At 41.8% G+C, this 23,403-nt stretch overlaps 1 protein-coding gene across 2 annotated transcripts in view; it reads left to right on the top strand.

Moving 5' to 3' along the window:
• The first annotated feature begins 536 nt into the window (after positions 1-536).
• crm (cramped chromatin regulator) overlaps positions 537-23,403 on the top strand; it is a 40,474-nt gene continuing 17,607 nt past the window's right edge. Inside the window, exons 1-10 of one of the 2 annotated variants that reach the window (XM_069323229.1) lie at positions 537-1,105; positions 5,535-5,698; positions 8,254-8,463; positions 9,629-9,774; positions 12,412-12,535; positions 13,417-13,623; positions 16,413-16,609; positions 18,691-18,804; positions 20,569-21,195; positions 21,425-21,607. In XM_069323229.1, coding sequence (XP_069179330.1) covers positions 1,047-1,105; positions 5,535-5,698; positions 8,254-8,463; positions 9,629-9,774; positions 12,412-12,535; positions 13,417-13,623; positions 16,413-16,609; positions 18,691-18,804; positions 20,569-21,195; positions 21,425-21,607 — 2,031 coding nt within the window. In that variant the 5' untranslated portion in view covers positions 537-1,046. Of the gene's footprint in view, positions 1,106-5,534; positions 5,699-8,253; positions 8,464-9,622; positions 9,775-12,411; positions 12,536-13,416; positions 13,624-16,412; positions 16,610-18,690; positions 18,805-20,568; positions 21,196-21,424; positions 21,608-23,403 lie in introns of both variants that reach the window. The other variant, XM_045766273.2, reaches the window with a different exon arrangement.

The following is a 23,403-nucleotide window of genomic DNA, read 5'->3' as shown; positions in this document are numbered from 1 at the left end:
GTTATAAACCCGTGGAACTGCCTACCTGCCGAAGCCGTAAATGCCAAAACTGTGATTAGTTTTAAAATCTGCATGAATAAGGACAAATAGGGGAGGGGGGGGGGGGGGAACGTTCGAAAAGCCGTCGGCTTCCTGTCCTCATCGCAACCACTAGAGTTGGTGGCCCTCAGTAAATCAGGGAAGTTTTTCTTCCATGTCATTGATGTATTCACCTAGTTGTGCTTGCGGGGGTTGAGCTCTGGCTCTTTGGTCCCGCCTCTCAACCGTCAATCTACTGGTGTACGGATTCCTGAGCCTATTGGGCTCTATCATATCTACACTTGAAACCGTGTATGGAGTCAGCCTATACATGTATATGACAAAAAGAGTTTACCCCCCAAATGGAACATTGCGGTACCAACTCACCACATTTCTCCAGTCTGATTAATTTTTTAATTGTATATAATTATATTATTATTATTACTATTGTTATTATTATTATTATTAGTGTTATTAATATTATTATTAGTTATGTGAAGGAGAAGAGGGTCGGGACGCGGCCGACGTCACTCCCCGCCACATCGAAATCAACAAACAGACGATACACCAATATTAACTTTGTAATTGATATACATAAGTGTATGAGGTAGAGAATAAGTTAACATTACCGAGAGGAGGATATTTAAGGGCCAGGAGGCCTTACCGAGACCCGGTTAACGAGGCTTTTAGACTGAAATAAGGGCAGGAGGGTGTCCGTGCCACAAGGGCACAAGTGGAGCAGCGCCAGTGACAGCCACAACAAGGCAACATTTCCTCCACAACTTTTTACCATTTTTCACCCTTAATTGCCATTTTGAGCCGCCGGATTTACACCATTCCACACCAGGAGGACGATGGTGACGGCTCTGTGTGTGCTGATGAGATAGTGTGACGCCCAAGGCAGAAAAAGCGGCTTGAAAAGGAGTTTTGAGAGGCTTAAGGTGTGAGGGGAGAGACGGTCCGGGGGATCACGGCGACGCTTCTTTAACGTCTCCTGCATCATGTAGACCTCTTCCTGCAAGCCTAAGATGGTCAAGAGGAAGCGCACTCTCAGCAGCAAGGACAGCACCGACGCCACCCACCTCAGGTAGGAGATATAATATATATACGCTGGGGTAAGAGGTTTGTGTCCCCGCCATCTTTGTTTAGGTCCACAGGTCAGCGTTTAAATTTATGGGTGAAGAAGCTGTATTTCCCGGCTGTCACGACCTTCCTTGGCTGCTGCGAGGGTGATGACGCTGTCTGGATGCTGTAGGGAGTGAGAAACGGAGATTTTGAGAGAAATTTCGGCGTTTTTGAGGGTAATTTAAGATGATTCCCGTAGATGGTGATATTCAACATGGCTGCCCCTCGGCACCTCTAGGGGCGGGTCGTCCTCAAGGTGTCTAATTAGTCCTGGACGCTCTTTAAGAAATGACTAATTACCACGATGAATATATGGTGTTGAGGGTCATCTGATGAGTAATGCCAATCATTAATTCAATGTGGCTGCTCCTCGTCACCTCTAGGGTCGTCCTCAAGGAGTCTAATTAGTCCTGGATGCTCTTCAAGAAATCACTAATTACCACGATGAATAGATGGTGTTGGGGGTCATCAGATGAGTAATGCCAATCATTAATTAAAGAGACCAGTTAGTTTGGGTGTAAGAGTGACCTGTATGATCGCGGGCTTTTCTCTAGAAGGAAGTGCACAGTTATTCTGGGAATTTTCTGTTCACTGGTTTGGCTGATGTGTAATGAATATCAGTTATCCTCTGGCGGCATGTGTAAGTAGACAGTAGTGAAAGGAGTTATGTGATTGATTGATAAAGATTAAGCCACCCAAAAGGTGGCACGGGCATGAATAGCCCGTAAGTGGTGGTCCTTTTGAGCCATTACCAGTATCAAGAGCTGATACTGGAGATCTGTGGAGGTGCGACTGCACCCTGCGTGACGGGAGATGTCTCCCGTCGAGTTATGTGAATGGAGCTGTACTGATGTGTTGAAGCAGTAAATGGGTCTAAATTACACCTCATGGGATCTTGGCAGAGAGGATTCACTGCCTTCTAGATGTAGTCTAATGTACGTCGATTATATTCATGTGATCTATCTTGTTTCTTTTACAAATACAAAATTCAAATATTTATTTAGGTAAAGTACATACATACAAGGTGAGATACAAAAGTTGATGGATGTATAGATAGAGCTAGTACATACAGTGCCTAAAGCCACAATTACGCAAAGCGTTTCGGGCAGATTTTAGGTTAAAGTCTTAGTTTTGTGTAAGGTCAGTGGAATAGGGCGATACCATTAGATGTTAATGTGACTACTACTGTACCACAAATAGGTGAGAACAATGGCTGATGGTATTTTCATCCAAAGTTGTTTTCCATAGAGCATTATGGTCTGGGAGTAGCGTAGTAGAGTAGGGTGTTTAGGGTTCGGGTAGTACAGGCGGGTTCATTCTTGACTCTCAATTGAGAATTCCAGGTTAGAATCCCAGGCTGGACAGAAATGGTTGGGCACATTTCCTATCACCTAATGCATCTGTTCACCTAGCAGCAAGTAGGTACCCAGGAGGTAGTCACCTTGTTGTGGGGTTTCACATGGGGGGGAGGGGGGGGGGACCTCAATGTGAGCCTAATGTGTATAAACACAGTCAGGCTGCCTGTCCCCTAACACAGTTAATTATTATGCTAAGCCAACTGTATTACAGCTCTATTTCCAGTAATAGAACCAAATACTATATCAGGAAACCATACAATTTATGCTAAGATGCTTTCACATTATATTGAAGTACAGTATTTGTTTTTTGTTTGTTGAGCCTAATACACATGTTATGTTATGTTATCAATTAGCACAGCGTGCCTTAGGTTTGTGTCCAAATATGGTAATACAGTAAGCTTGTATCTGAAGAGTGCAATATTAAATGGGGTCCAATTTATGCAGTATTCCATGGTCTGCATCCAATTACCAGTAGTGTAGTGTCCCATTATTTTATATCTAATTATTGCTATACCGCAAGTAAGTAAGTAATTATCAAAAGAAGGCACCAAACCGGGAAGGCTATGTATGCTATACCACAGGTGCTTGTATCAATTATTGCAGTACTACAAACATATCACCCACAAACACTTGTATTTGATTATTGTACTACCACAAGCACTTGTTTCCAATTACTACAATGCCACAAAACACATGAATCATAATATTGCAGTGCCACTGCACTTGTATCCAATTATTACAGTACCACAAACACTTGTATCCAATTATTACAGTACCACAAACACTTGTATCCAATTATTACAGTACCACAAACAATTGTATCCAAATACTCTTGTGCCACAAGCATTTGTATCGAATTATTACATTGTCACAGGCACTTTCTATCAAATTAGAAGTACCACAGGTTCTTGTATACAGGTAGTGTAGTATCCCATGGACTTGTATAAATTGTCCAGTGATCTTAAGCCCTGCACTGTGCACCTGTTACATGAGCCTCTCTTGAGGTGTGCATTAACCCTTAGACAGCAGCTATGAAGAAATCATCATACCCACCTGTGGAAAAAATCAAACAAATAATTTTTCACTATGGAATTATCAATTTGTATGAATAATGTAAGAAAAGCACTCTAAGTGAATATTTATCGTTTCATTGAGTAAGGCGGCTCTGTAAGGCTGTGTTTGGCACTTGATTGTTTTATTACTTTTTCTTTACATCTACAGAGAGATTTTATATTCATATTTGCATTATACACGTAAAACCCAGACATTAATTGTGGAAGAAGGGAAGAAAGGTCAGAAAGAGAACACAGACAATACTACAGAAGAAGGAAAAAATAACGAAAAAACATGACTATCCCAACTGAGAAATATTATATAAACAGCGATATTAAAGAAATAGAGCAGAAGCTGAAGAAATCATACCAGATTGAAAAATTGGGCAGCAGAAAATAGTATGTTTATCAGTGATAAATTCCAATTACTCAGGTATGTAAAAAATGAAGACCTTAAATGAAATACAGGGTACAAGATACAATCTGATGTATACATAGTAAGAAAGCAACTTGTAAAGGATATGGGAATAATGATGTCTGACTACCTATCATTTAGGGAGCATAACCAGGCAAATATAGTGTCAGCTAGAAAAAGGATAGGATGGATTATAAGAATATTTAAACCCATCAATACCATGACAAATGCTCATACTATTCAAATCACTGGTGCTGTCAAGCCTTGAGTACTGTTCGATACTCACGTTTCCCTTCAGAGCAGGAGAGATTGCTGAAATAGAGGGAATATAGAAAACATATACAGCACACACACAGACATGTTAAAGCACCTAAATTATTGGGATCGTCTCAAAGCTCTCAAAATGTACTCCCTTGAATAGAGACAAGAGGTATCATATACTATATATTTGGAAAATACTGTACTGGAAGGCCACGTTCCAAATTTGCACTGTAAAATAACAACATACTGGAGCGAATGATATGGCAGGAAATGCAGAATAGAGCCAGTGATGAGTAGAGGTAGGCACAATCAGAGAATACTGAACATCAGAGGTCCACAGTTGTTCAATATCCTCCCAGCAAGTAAAAGAAATATTGCTGGAACAAAAGTGGAAGTCTTCAAGGAAAACCTAGACAGTTTTTTGCAATAAGTGCCAGACCAACCAGGCTATAGTGGATATGAGGGGCTGCAAGCAACTGCCTGTTGGACCAGACTCTTACAAGTCAAGCCTAGCCCCAGGGTGGGCATGGAGTAGAACTCCCAAAACTTATTCCAGGTAAGATCCAGGTAATTAGCTTCAGGGAGCCTCCAATAGGTTTCTCCCAGAAGATCAGTGTTGAAAGTAATGAAACAACTTTTTGTGGTAGTGCCCTGGTGGTTCCCTGTCTCGCTTCCTCTACTAGGTTCGTTGGTTCAGGATGCATCAGCTCTAGACTGGCTTTGGAGTCAGTTGTGGACTGGAGTTTTGTGCCTCCTGGTGGTGGCTATCAGTATTAATGGGTTTACGCAAGTTAAAGTGAATCGTTCATTTTCATCTTGGTTTGCCTGGTCATTTGGCTCTGGTTCTAAATAAGCCATAGAGGATTCTTGCAACTGGTGACCTGATAGTGGGAAGGCAGTTCTACCAGAAAGAGGCATTCCATTACATTCACTACTGCTTTTCCTTTAATTTTAATTCTAACTGAAAAACATTGTGTAAAATAGGAATTATATATATATACTAGTACATATCATAGTATACCTTGAGTTGGTTCCATAGATCACTGCCCCAGCAGTCTTAACTCTGATCAGGCCAACATGGTGAAAGCTTGACCAACCGGACTCTTGATACTTGCAGTTCACATTCCGACATAGGCATCTATTTTTTAATACTTTTAGGGGTTTGTTCTTATGTCTAATTATTCTTATTTTCAAGTTACACCAATGAGTTCATAAGATTTTATATAACTGAGCAGCAGTTGCATGCAAGCCACCATTATTAATTATTAGGTCACTAATTGTCTATACTGTTATCTAAATTTTCAGTGATGTAGACCAAGTGAGTGATGATGCCAAACGGGTTAAAAGTCAAGGGAGTCCTGGGAGGCCAGAAGGAGATGCGGGGGGTGATGAGGCAGCGGACATTCAGCAGAGTCCCATAGGTTCTCCTACGTCACCCAACACCTCCATAACCACAGCTACATCACAAGGTAATTATTTTTTTAATTACCTAAGTGTAGTTACAGGATGAGAGCTACGCTCGTGGTGTCCCGTCTTCCCAGCACTCTTTGTCATGTAACGCTTTGAAACTACTGACGGTCTTGGCCTCCACCACCTTCTCACCTAACTTGTTCCAACCGTCTACCACTCTGTTTGCGAAAGTGAATTTTCTTATATTTCTTCGGCATCTGTGTTTAGCTAGTTTAAATCTATGACCTCTTGTTTTTAAAGTTCCAGGTTTCGGGAAATCCTCCCTATCGATTTGATCAATTCCTGTTACTATTTTGTATGTAGTGATCATATCACCTCGCTTTCTTCTGTCTTCTAGATTTGGCATATTTAATGCCTCTAACCTCTCCTCGTAGCTCTTGCCCTTCTTCTAATTCTAAGGTGGGTATGGGTTTGTGCTCTTTGTTTGATTTGAGTATTAGGTTGCACAAATTTATTATCCCTTAAATTGCGAGTACTGAATCACCATGTGTTGAGTCTTGGGTTATATAGATATCATCATATCTTGAGGTTATCTTGAGATGATTTCGGGGCTTTAGTGTCCCCGCGGCCCGGTCCTCGACCAGGCCTCCACCCCCAGGAAGCAGCCCGTGACAGCTGACTAACACCCAGGTACCTATTTTACTGCTAGGTAACAGGGGCATAGGGTGAAAGAAACTCTGCCCATTGTTTCTCGCCGGCGCTTGGGATCGAACCCAGGACCACAGGATCATAAGTCCAGCGTGCTGTCCGCTCGGCCGACCGGCTCCATCATAGGTGGAGTTTAGTTAGCGCCTGGATTTTCTGCTAATGATGTAAATATGGTTATAATACATCGCTGTGGATGTAATTTTGTTAACCCATGGAAAATCTATATTATTTTTAATTGCTTAATATAAGTGAGGTTATCTTGTACCACCAGCAAGGCAATTGTCAGTTCACAATTAGTTGTCTCCCACCTGTGTTTGAATTTATTTATGGAAGACATTACCAGACAAAGTAGCAGTAAATGATTGGGCTGCAAGATGCTTCCTTTGAGCTGTGCCAAGAACAAATTTACATGCAATATAGGTGTATACACACTTGACAACTTATGATAATCAAATTTGTACCTTATAACTCCTTTTTTGGTTATAAAGTATAAATAAAATAAACACTGATGTATATAAGGGGGTGGTAGGAGAAGACTATATGTGCCAGCGCATGTGGGAGTCCAACAAAGCTCCCCGGGGTGCTGCATATCCTCTTCTTTGAGGTTTGAGGGTCCTTACAATCATCTAGAGGTAGTACCCCTTCTTTGTTACATTGTAGGCCTATATACAGGCCTGTATATAGTACTCGATCACCGTTTTCTTGGAGGGCTCCTAAGTTGGCTCCTTGTTGCTAGCTACCTGGATAGCTCCACCCAATTAATCCACTTCAGGCCTTTATGTCATTGTAAGCTAATGGGGACAAGAGGTCAAAACCAAACCGCCCCCTATAGAGGCAGAAGGAGCAGAGGATGCTAGATCACTCTAACCAAGAAAAAGCTTCCAGAAAGGCAAGAGAAAGACAACACAGACAATCACCAAGGTAAATAGAACCTAAAAAGCCAGAAATGAGATGCCAAACTGACTGACAATCACCTGGTCGTGAGGAAGTTCATTAGTTCCACCTCCCCACCTTGGGGAGCCGGTTGGCCGAGCGGACAGCACACTGGACTTGTGATCCTGTGGTCCCGGGTTCAATCTCGGGGGCCGGTGAGAAACAATGGGCAGAGTATCTTTCACCCTATGCCCCTGTTATCTAGCAGTAAAATAGGTACCTGGGTGTTAGTCAGCTGTCACGGGCTGCTTCCTGGGGGTGGAGACCTGGTCGAGGACCGGGCCGCGGGGACACTAAAACCCCGAAATCATCTCAAGATAACCTCAAGATAGATTACACACTACTCGGTGACTGCACACCTAGCTGCTCGATCCCCCTAGCCAAGCCTTGACAGTCAAGTTATTTTGCCTGACAGGATGGATTGGGTCAGCTGGCCTACACCACCCTCAGTTCTTATGATGGAACATGTCAACTCCCAGGGAATATCTTGAGATCTTATCTTGCGATGACTTCGGGGCTTTAGTGTCCCCGCGGCCCGGTCCTCGACCAGCCCTCCAACCCCAGGAAGCAGCCCGTGACAGCTGACTAACACCCAGGTACCTATTTTACTGCTAGATAACAGGGGCATAGGGTGAAAGAAACTCTGCCCATTGTTTCTCGCCGGCGCCCGGGATCGAACCCGGGACCACAGGATCACAAGCCCAGTGTGCTGTCCGCTCGGCCGACCGGGAAGGGTGGGGTTTCAGGGGGTCTGGGACTCGCCCGGTCCTCCTCCATTCTTCCACCGGGGGGGGGGGGGAATTCTTAAACTGCTTAAACATAAACATTGTCCAATTGGTAGTGAATGTATTGTGTACAACTGTGTAATTTTCTCCTCTTCAGTGATTTATTTTAATGTATATTTGGTTATGCCCATGAACAAAAATATTACAGTATTATATACAAAATGTGAAAACGGCTGACTTTCTTCCAGGGACAGTGCTAGCAACTTCAACAGTTCCTGTAACTCTTTCTCAACCACTGCCAGATGTGCCTTTATCTACAACACCGGTTGTTACACAAACACGACCAACACTGCAACTACGTACAAGTGCCAGAGTGCTCAATAAACAGCGTCGAGAAGAAATTAAAGCCGATCACACTCCCTCTTCTTCATTATTAACCAAGAAGTCTGATGCTGCAGGTCAGTACTTGCAACAACATTAATAATTCGTGAATTTAGGTCATACAAAATGTCAGTATACAGTCCAGTATCTTTGGTGAGGTATAGTAGGTTATCTTGAGGTTATCTTGAGATGATTTTGGGGCTTTAGTGTCCCCGCGGCCTGGTCCTCGACCAGGCCTCCACCCCCAGGAAGCAGCCCATGACAGCTGACTAACACCCAGGTACCTATTTACTGCTAGGTAACAGGGGCATAGGATGAAAGAAACTCTGCCCATTGTTTCTCGCCGGCGCCTGGGATCGAACCCAGGACCACAGGATCACAAGTCCATCGTGCTGTTCGCTTGGCCGACCGGCTCCCACGTAAATTTAGTTTCAAAATTTAATGCAATAATAGTACTACTCTTGCAATGGTTTCTAAAGAATTCTTATATTTTATTTGTTAGATCAAGAATGCCTGTTCATTAATCAAGAAGTGTTAGTCAAATTAGATTTGTCAAGGTTTTTAATGTTAAATTATTTAAAGATATTAACATGCTGAAACTGACTTAGTATAGTCAACTGACTTGAAATCTCTGTCCAACCATATATTAAAAAGGGTAAGGATGGATATTGCTATGAAATGAGTTATCTTATATTGCCACAAACTCTATTGCAACTTATTAAATGTTAGATTGGCCGAGATAGGCTTGTTGACTGTTAGATCAGTTGGCTACAGTATTTTCTGGGGGGAGCCCCGTCGGTTTCCCGGAGCCTCTGGAGGGAGAGACAAGGAAGCACTCCGAGCATCCCACACAAGACCCATCTGGTTCCCTCTCATGTTTGGTCTTGGCAGGGTCTTGTGTGGGACACTCGGACTGCTTCCTTGTCTCTCCCTCCGGAGGCTCCGGGGAGCCTCCGGGTCTCGCCCAGAAAATGGTGTTTCATTACATTCAATGCTGGTTTATTAGCTTTAAAGATGATATATTAGTAATAGAATCATCTGTGTAAAATATACTAAAACCCTTTACATTTCAGTAGCCATTTCTTCTCCTGTAAATACCTCCCTGAAATACCTACATTCTTCGTGAGTTGTGATTGTAGCTGGAAAAGTACTCGTGTACCCTTAAACTCGGTTTCATATTTCATTCAGTAATTTTTAAACTATGTGGATCAGATGTTTATAGTAATATTATTTCAGGATTAGATGGGGATTTTGCTGAGGAAGATGATGCTCTTGGGAGTGGCATTGGGAAGAAAAGGAGGCGTGCATGGGAATTATGGTCAATGGAAGACAAGAATATTTTCTTTGAATCAATCAATGAGTGTGGTAAAGACTTTGAAGCTATTCAGGTAAGGAAATTTTGCCGAGTGTAAAAAATCTAATTCTTAAATAAATTCCTTTACTGCATTTTATATGTTGAATTGCTAAAGATAATTTCCTGTATAATTCTGGGAGTTTAAGAAGAAAGCTCTAGAATATAAAAAAAGTATGGGAGTAAAGGCTCCATTTCTGGAAATTTTTGTGCCATCCTCACGAGGCATCCCAACTTTAGTAAGAGTTGTGTAACCCTTGTAATATATTTCTGCACACTTCATTCTCACCTTATTATTATTGTCTCTTATGCATAAAAATCTGAATGTGACCTTATTTGGAACAATATATGCATATTATGTTTACACAGTACACACGATCTTCACATGGGGTTGATACCTGCTTGATGGGGTTCTGGGAGTTCTTCTACTCCCCAAGCCCGGCCCGAGGCCAGGCTTGACTTGTGAGAGTTTGGTCCACCAGGCTGTTGCTTGGAGCGGCCTGCAGGCCCACATATACCTGCTTGATGGGGTTCTGGGAGTTCTTCTACTCCCCAAGCCCGGCCCGAAGCCAGGCTTGACTTGTGAGAGTTTGGTCCACCAGGCTGTTGCTTGGAGCGGCCTGCAGGCCCACATATACCTGCTTGATGGGGTTCTGGGAGTTCTTCTACTGCCCAAGCCCGGCCCGAGGCCAGGCTTGACTTGTGAGAGTTTGGTCCACCAGGCTGTTGCTTGGAGCGGCCCGCAGGCCCACATACCCACCACAGCCCGGCCCGAGGCCAGGCTTGACTTGTGAGAGTTTGGTCCACCAGGCTGTTGCTTGGAGCGGCCCGCAGGCCCACATACCCACCACAGCCCGGTTGGTCCGGCACTCCTTGGAGGAATAAATCTAGTTTCCTCTTGAAATTGTGGGTTGCGGACAATATCGTCAATAGAGGCAGTGGAAGAGGAAGGGTGGATATATAAGAAGTAACAAAAGTGACTGAGGAGAATCAAACAAGTATAGGTACTGGGAAATCAGTGGGAAACATGGCTAGTAAAGAGTCTTTGTAGCAGCAGCTGAAGGCTTGGAAGTAAAGCAGGTAATAAAATCAGCAGTGTTAAAGGTCCTGAAACTCGAGCAAGTTGTGAAATGCACTAATCAGGAGTTGGAGAGGAAGCATTGTCGTTGCTTTCCAAATGGTACCAAATGGTGTAGTGATTACAGTCCTCTGCGACTCCCTTTGAAAGTTTCCGTCAGCCCCCATTAATAAGCTCACCTTTCGATAACCCCATTGTAATAGCCTTGCCCACAGATCTTAATACACTATTGAAATGGATGTCAAGGGCGAGAGTGAGATTGGATAGAATAAAGCAGCTTCAGAGTAATGTACACACACATAGATGGGATTACAAATACAGCAAGTGAACTTGGTGAAAGGTCACACAAAGAAAACTCAGATATAATTGAACTCGCAGCAGAAAAATTGTCAGGTGTCTTAACTAATTCGGTGTTTCCTTAAGACTACCATATAGTAATGAAGGAGGGGGGGAGGAGGAGAAGGGGAGGGCCTTGCTGTAATGAGAAAGGACTAGAGTTCCAAGGAGATAGTTATCCCAGGCTGTGAAGGTTTTCGGGACTACATAATAGGAAACATGTCAATAGGAGGACGAAAAATAGTACAATATACAATCCTCCACCAAGATTTAAGGACATGCAACTAAAGAGCTAAATGGCTGTAGGAAATTGGAATGCACTAATGTGAGTGTAACGGTTCTATTATTACGTAAAGTATGGTGACAAATAAACACAGACACTAAGATACTATATATATATTTGGTCGAATATACAGAAGTACACAGGTGATACTTTGGTGTGAGTTGAGCGCACTGAGCGTCGGTACAGTATCTCGCAAGTGTCTGCTCTAGACCACACTTGAAAGTAGACTCTCGTTAATGTTTGCTATTCTGCTGCTTATATGCTCGGGCAACACCTCACCGTGTTGCCCGGGCAACGCCTCACCTCATTCATCTCCAAAGGTTGACAGGAATATTAACAAAGCATTTGGAGCGAATATATTATTGGGATAATCTACTCGCTACATGAGAAAACAAATTTTTATTATTTAGTACATAAATAAGTGTCCTATGTGGCCAAACCACACCAAGACTTACTGCATAAATGAGTTTAACTCTAATTAACTGGACATGTTTTGGTTAGTGGGCATGAAAAAACAAAAATTTTTACATATCGGCCACTGAGAAATCCGGGAAATAGGTATACGAATAATCCAGCCCAGCCTCCTTAACACTTTCACCCACAAACGACGCAGCACTGTAATACATTGCCTTGACTCACTTTCTTCTGTGCCTTTTCATGTCCCCTTCTTGGTGAGCATTCTGCTGATGGGGGAAGCTGTTCCATAGCTGTTCCATAATAACCATAACTAAACCTGCAAAGTCCACTAAATGAGACTTGGTTAAATGGACTTCCCAAGAGTGATTACTAATTAATAACACTTTAGGCACAATCGTCAGTTTGCTCGGGAAGCTGCCGAGAGCCCACCAGAAAAAGGGTGTTTCATTACACTTAACTTTAGATTTATTCGGGAGATTTATAGGCTTTCTCTTCTACCAAATATATTTTTAAAAATAATTTTTCTTTATAAATCACTCAAGAGATATCTTTCTTTGCAGAATTATTTAACTACCAAACTTCGGAAAAAGGGTGCACGTAGTCAAATAAAAAATAAAGACCAAGTGCGGCACTTCTACTATCGAACATGGCATAAAATATCAAAACACATTACTTTCAATGAAGGTCAGTTCTTATAACTTTAGTAGTCGTCGTTTTTTAATTTTTTGTAATTTGTGGATTTCAAAACTAATTAAGAGTGAATTTAGTTTTTAATAATTAATTTTAATACAATTAATGCTGGCAAGGAAGAGCAAATTATAAAATGCCAGATTAGAAGTATTACAAAAATAAATAATAGCAATTTATTTTGCAGGCATAATTTCTGGTGATGTCTTTGAGGAGAAGAAAATTTTGATGGATACATGGATAAGAAAATACTAAATATATATTTGTAAGGTTTTTATATTTGGAAGATGCAAAATAAGATCCCAGTGTACCGTTGATAGGTTAAGTAATAATTGTAAATAAGAAGCAATAAGATGCTTATCTTAACATACTAAGAAGGTTAGGTGAGGTCGGTGTTTTCTATGAAGCTTTTCAAGGTAAACTAAAATATTCACAATCAATTAGTATGTCACATATGCACTTATTAAATAAGCCAATATTAACTATAAGCAAGTGCGAGAACGGGTTGCTTTATCACTGCATTATCCCTCAGTTCCAGTTAATAATTGTTCTCCTATAACCGGAACTTTTTTTTTTTTAAATATTCATATAAAATCCATTTTTAAACATATTGGGATGAAATTTTCACGAAGCTGTTGCCAAATAATTGGAGATTACGGGGTCACCATAGTCCGTGCTACTTGGAACTTGTTACGAGTAGCTGAATCTATAACAACAACAAATAATTGGAGATTTGTATAACATCTTCAAGTAATTTTAATATTGAAAAATAATTATGTAAAGCAACATCTTGATTGAGGATTGCCAATCATTCCTGATTAATGAAGATGAGATTGTTTATTTTGACAACTTTAATCATATATCTTAATTTCCCTTAGGTGTGAAGAAGGCAACTCAAGAACTCTACGGTCTTATAAACTATGGTGAATTACGGAAGAAAATTGGTGGTACCTTGGATGAGCGCAAGGCCCAGAAATTGCAGGAGCTTATAAGAAAAGGTTCCACCAGTGTGAGAGTGAAGGGGAAGAGTGTTCGTGTGAGGACCCCCATTTGTCGGGCTTTAAAGAAACTCAATCAGATTGAAGGTAAGGAGATGAAAAGTTTTTAACACCTGTTTTATACCTCGGTTAAAAATATTTTGTACGAGATAAAGTTTCACAATCTTCGTCTTCATTAATTCCTCATAGCAAAGAAAATATTTAACAAAAGCATTGAATTAATGTTATTATTGAATGATAGCTGATAAAAGGATGTCTTAAGGAGTAATTTGTAAAGTAGGAAAAGGGATATTGTGAAACTGTTTTGTTAGAAACAAAGAGAGATGATAATTTCAAACATTAATTAAATTTGAGTACAATATGAGCAAATTGCCTCATTATCTTGAGAGTATCTTGAGATGATTTCGGGGCTTTAGTGTCCCCGGGGCCCGGTCCTCGACCAGGCCTCCACCCCCAGGAAGCAGCCCGTGACAGCTGACTAACACCCAGGTACCTATTTTACTGCTAGGTAACAGGGGCATAGGGTGAAAGAAACTCTGCCCATTGTTTCTCGCCGGCGCCCGGGATCGAACCCGGGACCACAGGATCACAAGTCCAGCGTGCTGTCTGCTCGGCCGACCGGCTCCCTGAGTTGGGCTGAGTTGATCCTCAGAATTAACAGGTATTGACAGGTCCAAATCAGCATGAAATCTGCTTTGATAGGAAGCTCTTAAAAATAGTCAAATTACAGTTGGTAATGAAAAATGACATGTTTAACTGCAATAAAGTTGTCGACAAAACTACAGTATGTACTGTATTTCAGTGTGGAAAACAAAGACATTCAAATTGGTGTGATACAAGGTAGTCATATATTTTCACAGTAAGGAAGAAACAAGTAATAGATAAAGGAATATTAATATTAGGTTACCTAACATCCCTCAAAATCATGGACTCATGGAACCCCAGTGTGTTGCAGAACCCTAGTTGGAAATCGTTTGTCTAGTCCAGTATTTCTCAACCTTTATGCCCTTGAAATTATTCTGGGTCATACTTTAGATACACAAATACGGGTTTCAGGGAGCCGGTCGGCCGAGCGGACAGCACACTGGACTTGTGATCCTGTGGTCCCGGGTTTGATCCCGGGCGCCGGCGAGAAACAATGGGCAGAGTTTCTTTCACCCTATGCCCCTGTTACCTAGCAGTAAAATAGGTACCTGGGTGTTAGTCAGCTGTCACGGGCTGCTTCCTGGGGGTGGAGGCCTGGTCGAGGACCGGGCCGCGGGGACACTAAAGCCCCGAAATCATCTCAAGATAACCTCAAGATTCATTGTCAACTGAAAGGAGATGATTTCTGTCTGCGTTTGATATTGGCTGAATGAGAAAAAATAAGCACAAAAAGGACTCTAAATGAGGAAAATTAAACACAAAAATGACTCAAAAATACATTTGCATATCATTAGAATTAACCTATTTATCACATCTTAAAGAACCCTTAGTTACATTGAGGTTCTGTGGACATAGTCCCTTGTAACCATTGCTTGGTTTTGTCCTATATTTAGCTTCTCGTATTTTGTGTGTCCTGAGTTGACTGTTGTAGCCAGGGTTATCTTCTCAGGTTTCTGGCTTGTGTTTCTTCTGCTCCTCCAGAGTTACTTTCCCCTTGGTGTTTAGATGTGTTCCTCACATGGCATCTCACCACTGGTTAGTGCACTGTGAGGTTGCTCTGTCTGGGTCATTGGCATAGGTGGTTGGGCTTAGTGTTCCCTGTACATACCTCTTCCCTATTTTTTTTTTGCAATATTTTAATGTTCCTGGGCGAGGAAAGTTGGTGTCCCAAATGTCACGGACTTCACCAGATGATGATCTCTCTCTCTGCATACAGATTCTCAGGCATCTGGATATGATGTAGCTCTATCTTGAGGCATTTTCTTCCTGCTGGGAAAAGTCTGGTTACTTGGGATTACTGGATACTTTTCCTTGGCTATCCTTTAGCTCAAGTGTTTGTTGTCAGGCCTTGAGGGCTTAATGCTTTGCACAGATTCTTATTCTTGCTGTCTGGCACAGTATGAGCTAGATTTGTCATTCACTCACTGCTATGTGTGTGTTGCTGGGCCACATTTGGCAGCCTAGATTAGCTTTCTAAAGATTTCTGTCATCTCGTGCTCTGGCTGTGGCATGGGCAGACTTGCTTTAGTTTCTGCTCAGTGACAGAGGATCATGCTGCAGCAAGATGAAGTATAATTCCTTTGTATATGGGTAGTCTTCTTAGTCTTGGCTGCAGTATGGGGATCCAGCTTCCTTCTGGCTGGCAGGGTAAACAAAATTCCAAGCTGTTGCTTGCTCTTGAGCATTTGTTTGCTTTTCAGGGTAACCATCGCTGATCCTCTAGCTCCACTTAACATCTTTGAGGGGGCCAAGATTCAGATCCTAGTCTTAGAAGGTGCCTGTATGCTAGAGTCCTGGGGACAGATTCACGAAGTAGTTGCGGAAGTACTTATGAATGTGTACATTTTTCCTCAAACTTTGACGGCTTTGGTTACATTTATTAAACAGTTACAAGCCTGATAACTTGCCAATCAACTGTTGTTATTGTTATAAACGGCCTCTTTGTGCTTCGAAGCTCATTAGCTGTTTAATAATTGTAAACAAAGCCGCCAAAGATTGAGAAAAGATGTACAGGTTCGTGAGTGCTTGTGTAACTGCTTTGTGAATCTAGCCTCCTGGTGTGTGTTCCCTAAGACTTGGGTGAACAGGCTGTAACATTTGGGAGCTGCTGAGAGGACCACCAGAAAGAGGCATTTCATTACATTCAGTGATAGATTTTCCTCTCCCTCAGTAGTATTAGTTATATTACACTACAGCATTATCAAAATGTGTGTGTATTTGTTTCTCATCAGAAAACCGAGAAAATGCAGTGCTGAGGGTCCCGGCAAGCATAATGGTTGAGGTGGTTCCAGCAAGCATGCATGCTTGGTGTCGTGTGCATGGTCTGGCTCATAACCCACGTGTCAGGGTCACCTCACCACTTCAGCGACCTCTGGCAGTACTGATTTCCCACTTACAAGAAAAATGGCGCAGCTCAAATTTGAAACTTGTATCCTTTCTTTAATATTCACTCTTTATGCACGCTTATTTTATATTCTGTCTTTTTTAATATTGCTTTTAAACAAATAGCCTTCACATTTTTTTGGTAGCAAGGTGTTTTAAAAAATTTCTCGGACTGTGTGCGCGTCCACTTTCCCGTACATGTGGACACGTGAGACAGCTGTGTCAGTCAGGTAAATTATGTCTATTAATGACAATTGCATGAAAATAATTTATTTATTTATTTATATATATACAAGAAGGTACATAGGGATTGTGTGTGATACAGTATTAGACCGTGGCAACAGTCAATTCGATTGGAACTAATTAATAATTAGTTGACAACTTGTTCTTGGGTGTGTGTGTAATGTTCTGCGAGAGTATTTTTCAAGGTTGATTATTGTAAGGTAATATATAATATGAAATGTTTAGGAGTGTCGCAATGTTTGCTAAAATAAGTAGGATGTGCAAGGAACCAGAACAGTCTTTCTGATGCAAGTTATTGCAAGTTTGTTGCCATTACATAATCAGCTGGTGATGAATAGTGAATTGGAACATTATTGTAATTTTGATAATTGATCTCATCATTTGTGTGTGAAAGGGGATTGTACTTTGAATCAATCTTCCCATTAAAGGTAATTATTCCCCTATCTTTCTGATCAATACTTTATATTATTTCTTTGTTTTTCTTCTTCCTAACAAGAACAGTTAGGAATTGTAAGTACTCCTATTAATAAAGGAGTACTTACTCCTTTATTGAATGGATTAAGGCAGTAAAAGTTCTTTGCACATTCTCTAGGTCAGCAATTTCTCCAGCGTTGAATGGGGCTGTTAATGATCAACAATGTTCTACCCTGGAGTGCTCTAGTGTATTTACAAATGTCATAACTGGTTTGGCATGTCGTTTGAATTTTTTTCCCAAGGAGGTTATCTTCTTGAGGTTATCTTGAGATGATTTCGGGGCTTTTTAGTGTCCCCGCGGCCCGGTCCTCGACCAGGCCTCCACCCCCAGGAAGCAGCCCGTGACAGCTGACTAACTCCCAGGTACCTGTTTACTGCTAGGTAACAGGGGCATTCAGGGTGAAAGAAACTTTGCCCATTTGTTTCTGCCTCGTGCGGGAATCGAACCCGTGCCACAGAATTACGAGTCCTGCGCGCTATCCACCAGGCTACGAGGCTACGAGGGAGGGGGGAAGTTGGAGCTCCAGACCCCTCTTGGCAGCCCCCAACCTCAGTTCTGAGGCCATGGTACTCACCTAGTTGTGCTTGCAGGGGATTGAGCTCTGCTCTTTCCGCCCTCCTCTCAACTGTCAATCAACGATCATTTTTTTTTCTTGCATACCCCTTCCCTCCCAGGAAGCCGACCGTAGCAGCTGTCTAACTCTCGGGTACCTATTTACTGCTAAAAACAGGGGCATCAGGGTGAAAGAAACTGCCCATTTGTCTCCGCCATCGCCGGGGATCGAACTCCGGTCCCCAGGATTACGAGTCCTGAGTGTCCTTGTTAACTATTAATCCTTGGGCTCTGTTCATTAGAAATTAAAGATACATCTTCGTACTTTGCCAGTTGTAATTCCTTTTCTGTGCATTAACAGCATGGTTGTGACCATGTTATATAATATATTCTCACTCAAGGGAAGCAGAAGGCTGAACACAAGGTACCATCTGGTAGGTGAAATCCTGCAAGAGTCAAATAGAGAGAAAGATCTGTGGGTTTATATCACACCAAACCTGTCCCCAGAGGCCCACATCAAAAGGACATCATCAGCGGCATATGCTAAATTGGCCAACATAAGAACTGCCTTTAGAAACTTGTGTAAGGAATCGTTCTGGACCATGTATACCTCTTATATCAAACCAATCCTGGAATAGGCAGCACTAGCCTGGAGTCCTACTTAGTTAAACATAAGACAAAGTTAGAGAAGATTCAGAGGTATGCCACCAGGCTAGTCCCAGAACTGAGAGGTATGAGCTACGAGGAAAGGCTAAGGGAGCTGAACCTTGTGAGAGAGAAAGAAAAGGTTTAGATTGAATGATTGATTTTGGTTAAATATATATTGTACAGTATTAATTTCCTTGACTAAGACTTAGTGTGACACTCTCTCTTCTCGAGTAACCTTTCCCCTGGAGCTTCAGCCAGTGATAGAGCCGATTCTACGTCTAACACCAGCCAAGGGCTATTTTGTCAAGCCGATTAATGTCCAGGTACAGTATCACAATTACATTGTGCATCCACCTTCAAGATTAATTTATGTAGATGAAAGCTTCGGTTAAAGGTACCATAAGTTTATGAAAGAACTCTCCATTGGAATAATGCTGTGAGATGACAGTAAAGCTTGGTAAGTAGTAACTGCTGGATTGTCGGTTAAGTTTTCTATTTTGTGGGGATCCCCGTCAGCTCCCTGAAGCTATCATCACTGATTAAGTGCCATACTACCAAATGTCATCAGCTGTGGAGTTCTTTTTCTCAACTGGGCATTATGAGCCGTAACCTGGCCCCCCCCCCCCCCCTCACAGAGGTGCAGGAAGTGATGGCCTGTGATCACTTTACATTTAAAGGATATTATCTTTACCATCACCAGGGAAGCCACCCAGAGAGATAGGCAAATCAAAACAAACCACTGCCTAGTTTAAAAAGTAGACCAAAGCCTCCAATGTCAAAAAAAAACTCCCCCTATCTTGAGGTTATCTTGAGATGATTTCGGGGCTTTTTAGTGTCACCGCGGCCCGGTCCTCGACCAGGCCTCCATCCCCAGGAAGCAGCCCGTGACAGCTGACTAACACCCAGGTACCTATTTTACTGCTAGGTAACAGGGGCATAGGGTGAAAAAAACTCTTCCCATTGTTTCTCGCCGGTGCCCGGGATCAAACCCGAGACCACAGGATCACAAGTCCAGTGTGCTGTCTGACCGGCCGACCGGCTCCCTGCCTGACCGGGGGGGGGGGGAACAGCATTATTCTTTTGGTCTGGATGTTATCTTCATCTGTAGTTATCACCTTCCTTTTAACTACAGTACTTGTGACTCTGGGGTTCCGAAGGGGTTCTGGATCTTGGTTTGTTAGGACGAAGGTGCATCTCCTTGAGTTACTGGATATTCCTCCCTCTACCCCTGGTTTGCCCTGTGTTTCTTTGAGCTCGGGAAACTTGCTTTGTAAGATGGCTCGGATAGCCACCAAGAGGTGCCCTCCTAAAAATATAAAATTGATCGTAAAGAATCATTTTCCCAAAGAGCTTCCCCTCATTACGTCCCTGGGCTATCTCACCACAGGGCAAAAACAGGCAAACCACAGGAAAAGGGAAGGAGTATCCAGCAAGCTAAGGGAATGTATCCTCAGCCAAACAAGCCAACTTCCAGAACTAAAGAATCCCTGTGGAAGTCTTCTGTCGTAAGTATCTAAAATAAAGGTGATGGTCATAGAGAAAACATCCCAGGATCAAAGGAACAAACTCCCTCCCACCCCCTATATTAGAAGATGAGCTGGAAGCTCCTCAACCCTACAGCCAGAAGTGCGAGCCAATAAGACCAAAGTCTGTGATTGTCAGGAGTCATCTTTGTGCACTAAATGACTGAGGTGGTCATGGTGGGTTTTAGAGGCCTGGTGTGATTAAGTGTGGCTTGAACCTACCACTGATTAAGCACATACCCGTTCTCACACTTTCTTAGTCAATATTGACTTATTAAATAATATGTGAATAATAATATGTTAAATAATAATATGTGACGTACTAATTTATTGTGAATATTTTAGTTTACCTTGAAAAGCTTCATAGAAAATACTGACCTTACCTAACCTTCTTAGTATGTTAAAATAAGCATCTTATTGCTTCATAATTACAATTATTACTTAACCTATACCTATGGAGCTACTAAGGAGGAGAATTTAATTACATTCACTGCTTGACTTTAATTTTTGTATCAACCACCAAAATTACATTGAATGTTTTAACTTTTAGATGTCATTTTCCAGCCTGAAGTGCTTCTAAAGAGCTCGTGTGTATCGCTATCAAGCCATGAAGCAAGACTGAGACGAAGAGGAGAGAAAGTCGGACGAAGCAACAAACGAAAGGAAACTAAGCAACAGCAAGAAAAGGAAACGGGCCTTGGTATGTTGAACAGTGACGGAGATAGACATGACAGTGGAGGGTCAGGAGATGCTGAAGGAAAATGTCGTGATGCTGAATCCCTGGGCATGGACTTGGAAGACTTTGGAGATGTTTCTCAAGAGGAACACGAGGATTGCAGCGATGGAGAAGCTGGCTGCCTTAACTCTCCAGATTGTGAAGTAGATGAAATAATTAGACTTTCACCAGAGAAAAATGCAAATACTAACAATATACCTTACACTGTGCAAGTGAAGGAAGAACCTTTGGATGTAATTGATTCTTCTGCTAATAAAGACTTAGATCCTGATATACAAGTGAAAGAAGAATCAGAGGGTGAATCAGGTGATACTCTGAGACAATTACTGGCATTGGAGACTGTTGCCAATGCAGGAGTAGCAGATGATGATGCAGAAGTGATTTGCACCGGCGAGAGTACGAGACTGACGGCACATGTTGGAGACGCACAAAGGGGGTCAAATTCCGCCAGTCAGGTATTTTAATAGTTTTGTTTTGAAATCATCTTGGATGATTTGATGTTATGAAATAATATTTTTAATCATTTCTAGATAGGCCACATTACTAGACTCCATGTACAGTCTACCTTTGCAAGGCCATTCCACATTTCATAAATGTTTTATTTAGCTAAGTGTATGTAGACAATCTGTTCTGAAAAGAATTAATAATTTGAAGGCATTTGCTAAGGGTTTGCTTTGGCGACAGGTTACCACAACGGAAGAAGATCGGGGCTCGGCCGCAACGCCTGAACTTGAAGAAGAGGAGAGGAACCCCGGTGCTGAAGCAGAGGAGGGCGCAGAAGATATGGAGGCAAAATTACAGAAAATCCGTGAAGGTTTAACCCTCAGTACTGTTGGAGGGATTACCATTGGTGAATTGTACCTGATGGTGAGATTTGATGACCTTTCTTATATGTATTTTCAATTGCATAGTTACCTGATATTGAAGCAAGTCTTTGAAAGCAATCACATGAGCTGTGAGCAGCTACCACCAACATGAAAGACTGGTCAGAGCCCAGGCCATGGAGACGTTGATCCCCGGAAACGACAACAGGTAGTTGACAAGTTGATAGGTAGTGTGAATCGCAGTATTGCTAACATGGGACCCAGTGGGCCTTGAAAATTACCAATATTGCATGAATCATAAATTTTTTTATCTGCTCTTGAATAATTAATATTAATTGTTCTTGTTCACGTGTGTTGTAAAGTGAATTTTTGCAATTTTGTTCATAATTTTGGGAGGGCCTCCTTCAGTAGCTCCACAAAGTTAAACACTGGTGTTGCCAGTCATTAGGAAATTGCGACAGGCCTCTGAGACTCACCCTGACCTATCAAGAGCCAGATGTGGTGGCAGATTATCACTTGCTCTCTGTGCCTCTGTGCGGGGGGAAGGGCCAGGTCTACACGGTGATGTACGTCGCTGGTTTGACCTTCTCCTCACCTGTTCGTGTCTTGTCTTTTTGACATGTCTTTACTACCATCTTCATGGCAAGCAGGTGGTTTCTTTGATGTGGTCTGACCTGCATTTTTTTTCTTGATGACATGTGATTTCATGGCTTTTTCTTTCCCATCGTTGTTGTTTGTCGGTTTTCGAGCATGTGGTACTCTCCCTTCTTTCTTGACTGTTTCTTGATCGACACCTCGTGCCAAATGTTGTTGCCTCATATCATACGGTGCTATAGGAGCCATTGCATCTTGCATTTGGTGTCAATATTACCTTGGAGCTGTTTAAATTAATGTCTCTTAACTTCTCCTGTTAGCTCTTGTCTTTCAGGTCTAGAAGCCATTTAGATGCACGTCTTTGCACCTTTTCCAGTTTGTTGATGAGGTTCTTAAGCTACAGCACCATACAACTGCTGCATATTCCAACTTTAGTCTTATAAAGTTCATGAGAAACGTCTTTAGTATTTCACCATCCATCCATCTGTGTCTCAAAGGCTTAGTGCAATTTCCTAAGATTTGACAATAACTGTACTTATGCTTGGAGAGCTATTGAGAGGCTTATCAGAAAAGGGTGTTCCATTATATTCAATATTTATTTTTTTAATTGTTTAATGCCGTACAGTATATCCTGGGGTCAAAGGCCAGTCACATGTTGAACTCTTCAAATGGCTTTCTGCTTATAGTCCTGCCACCTGTGAAATGAGTGATATATTTTGTTAATTTTAAAGTATTCAAAGTTTTAAAATGCTAACTCCGAATTTGTTTTTATTGAGGGCCCCAGTCATGTTATTTAGTCACATGGTATATATTTCAGGCTCGTATGTACCTTATACTTGGACTTGGTGCTAGGCAGTCTGAAATTCAAGCTGTGAAAACTATTACAGTAAATCGGGAATATAAAGGTTATGGTGTATTTGTATCTGGAATGGCAATATAAAATATTATGGTAGTCTGTTGACTGTTTGCAAGTTAATCATTCATGGGCACTATTATTGTTGACACAGATATGACGGAGCTCTCCAGGTTTTCCAGGAAAAAAGTTAACAAAAATATATGAATAATTAAGCATTCATATCTGTAATTGTGCTCCTTTTGAAGAATAATGTAGGAACAGTATGGAACAGTTTTCAAAGTTACCAAAAGAATTAAATAATCTATTTTAACACTTTGGTGGTCTGCTTCTCTCTGTATTCCTAACCATAAATGGTCTGGCTTTCCCAGACCTCTCAGACACGTGAAAGT

The sequence above is a fragment of the Procambarus clarkii genome, chromosome 12 (assembly GCF_040958095.1).
Source record: "Procambarus clarkii isolate CNS0578487 chromosome 12, FALCON_Pclarkii_2.0, whole genome shotgun sequence".
Lineage (NCBI taxonomy): Eukaryota > Metazoa > Arthropoda > Malacostraca > Decapoda > Cambaridae > Procambarus > Procambarus clarkii.
This window is presented reverse-complemented; position numbering and strand designations above follow the sequence as displayed.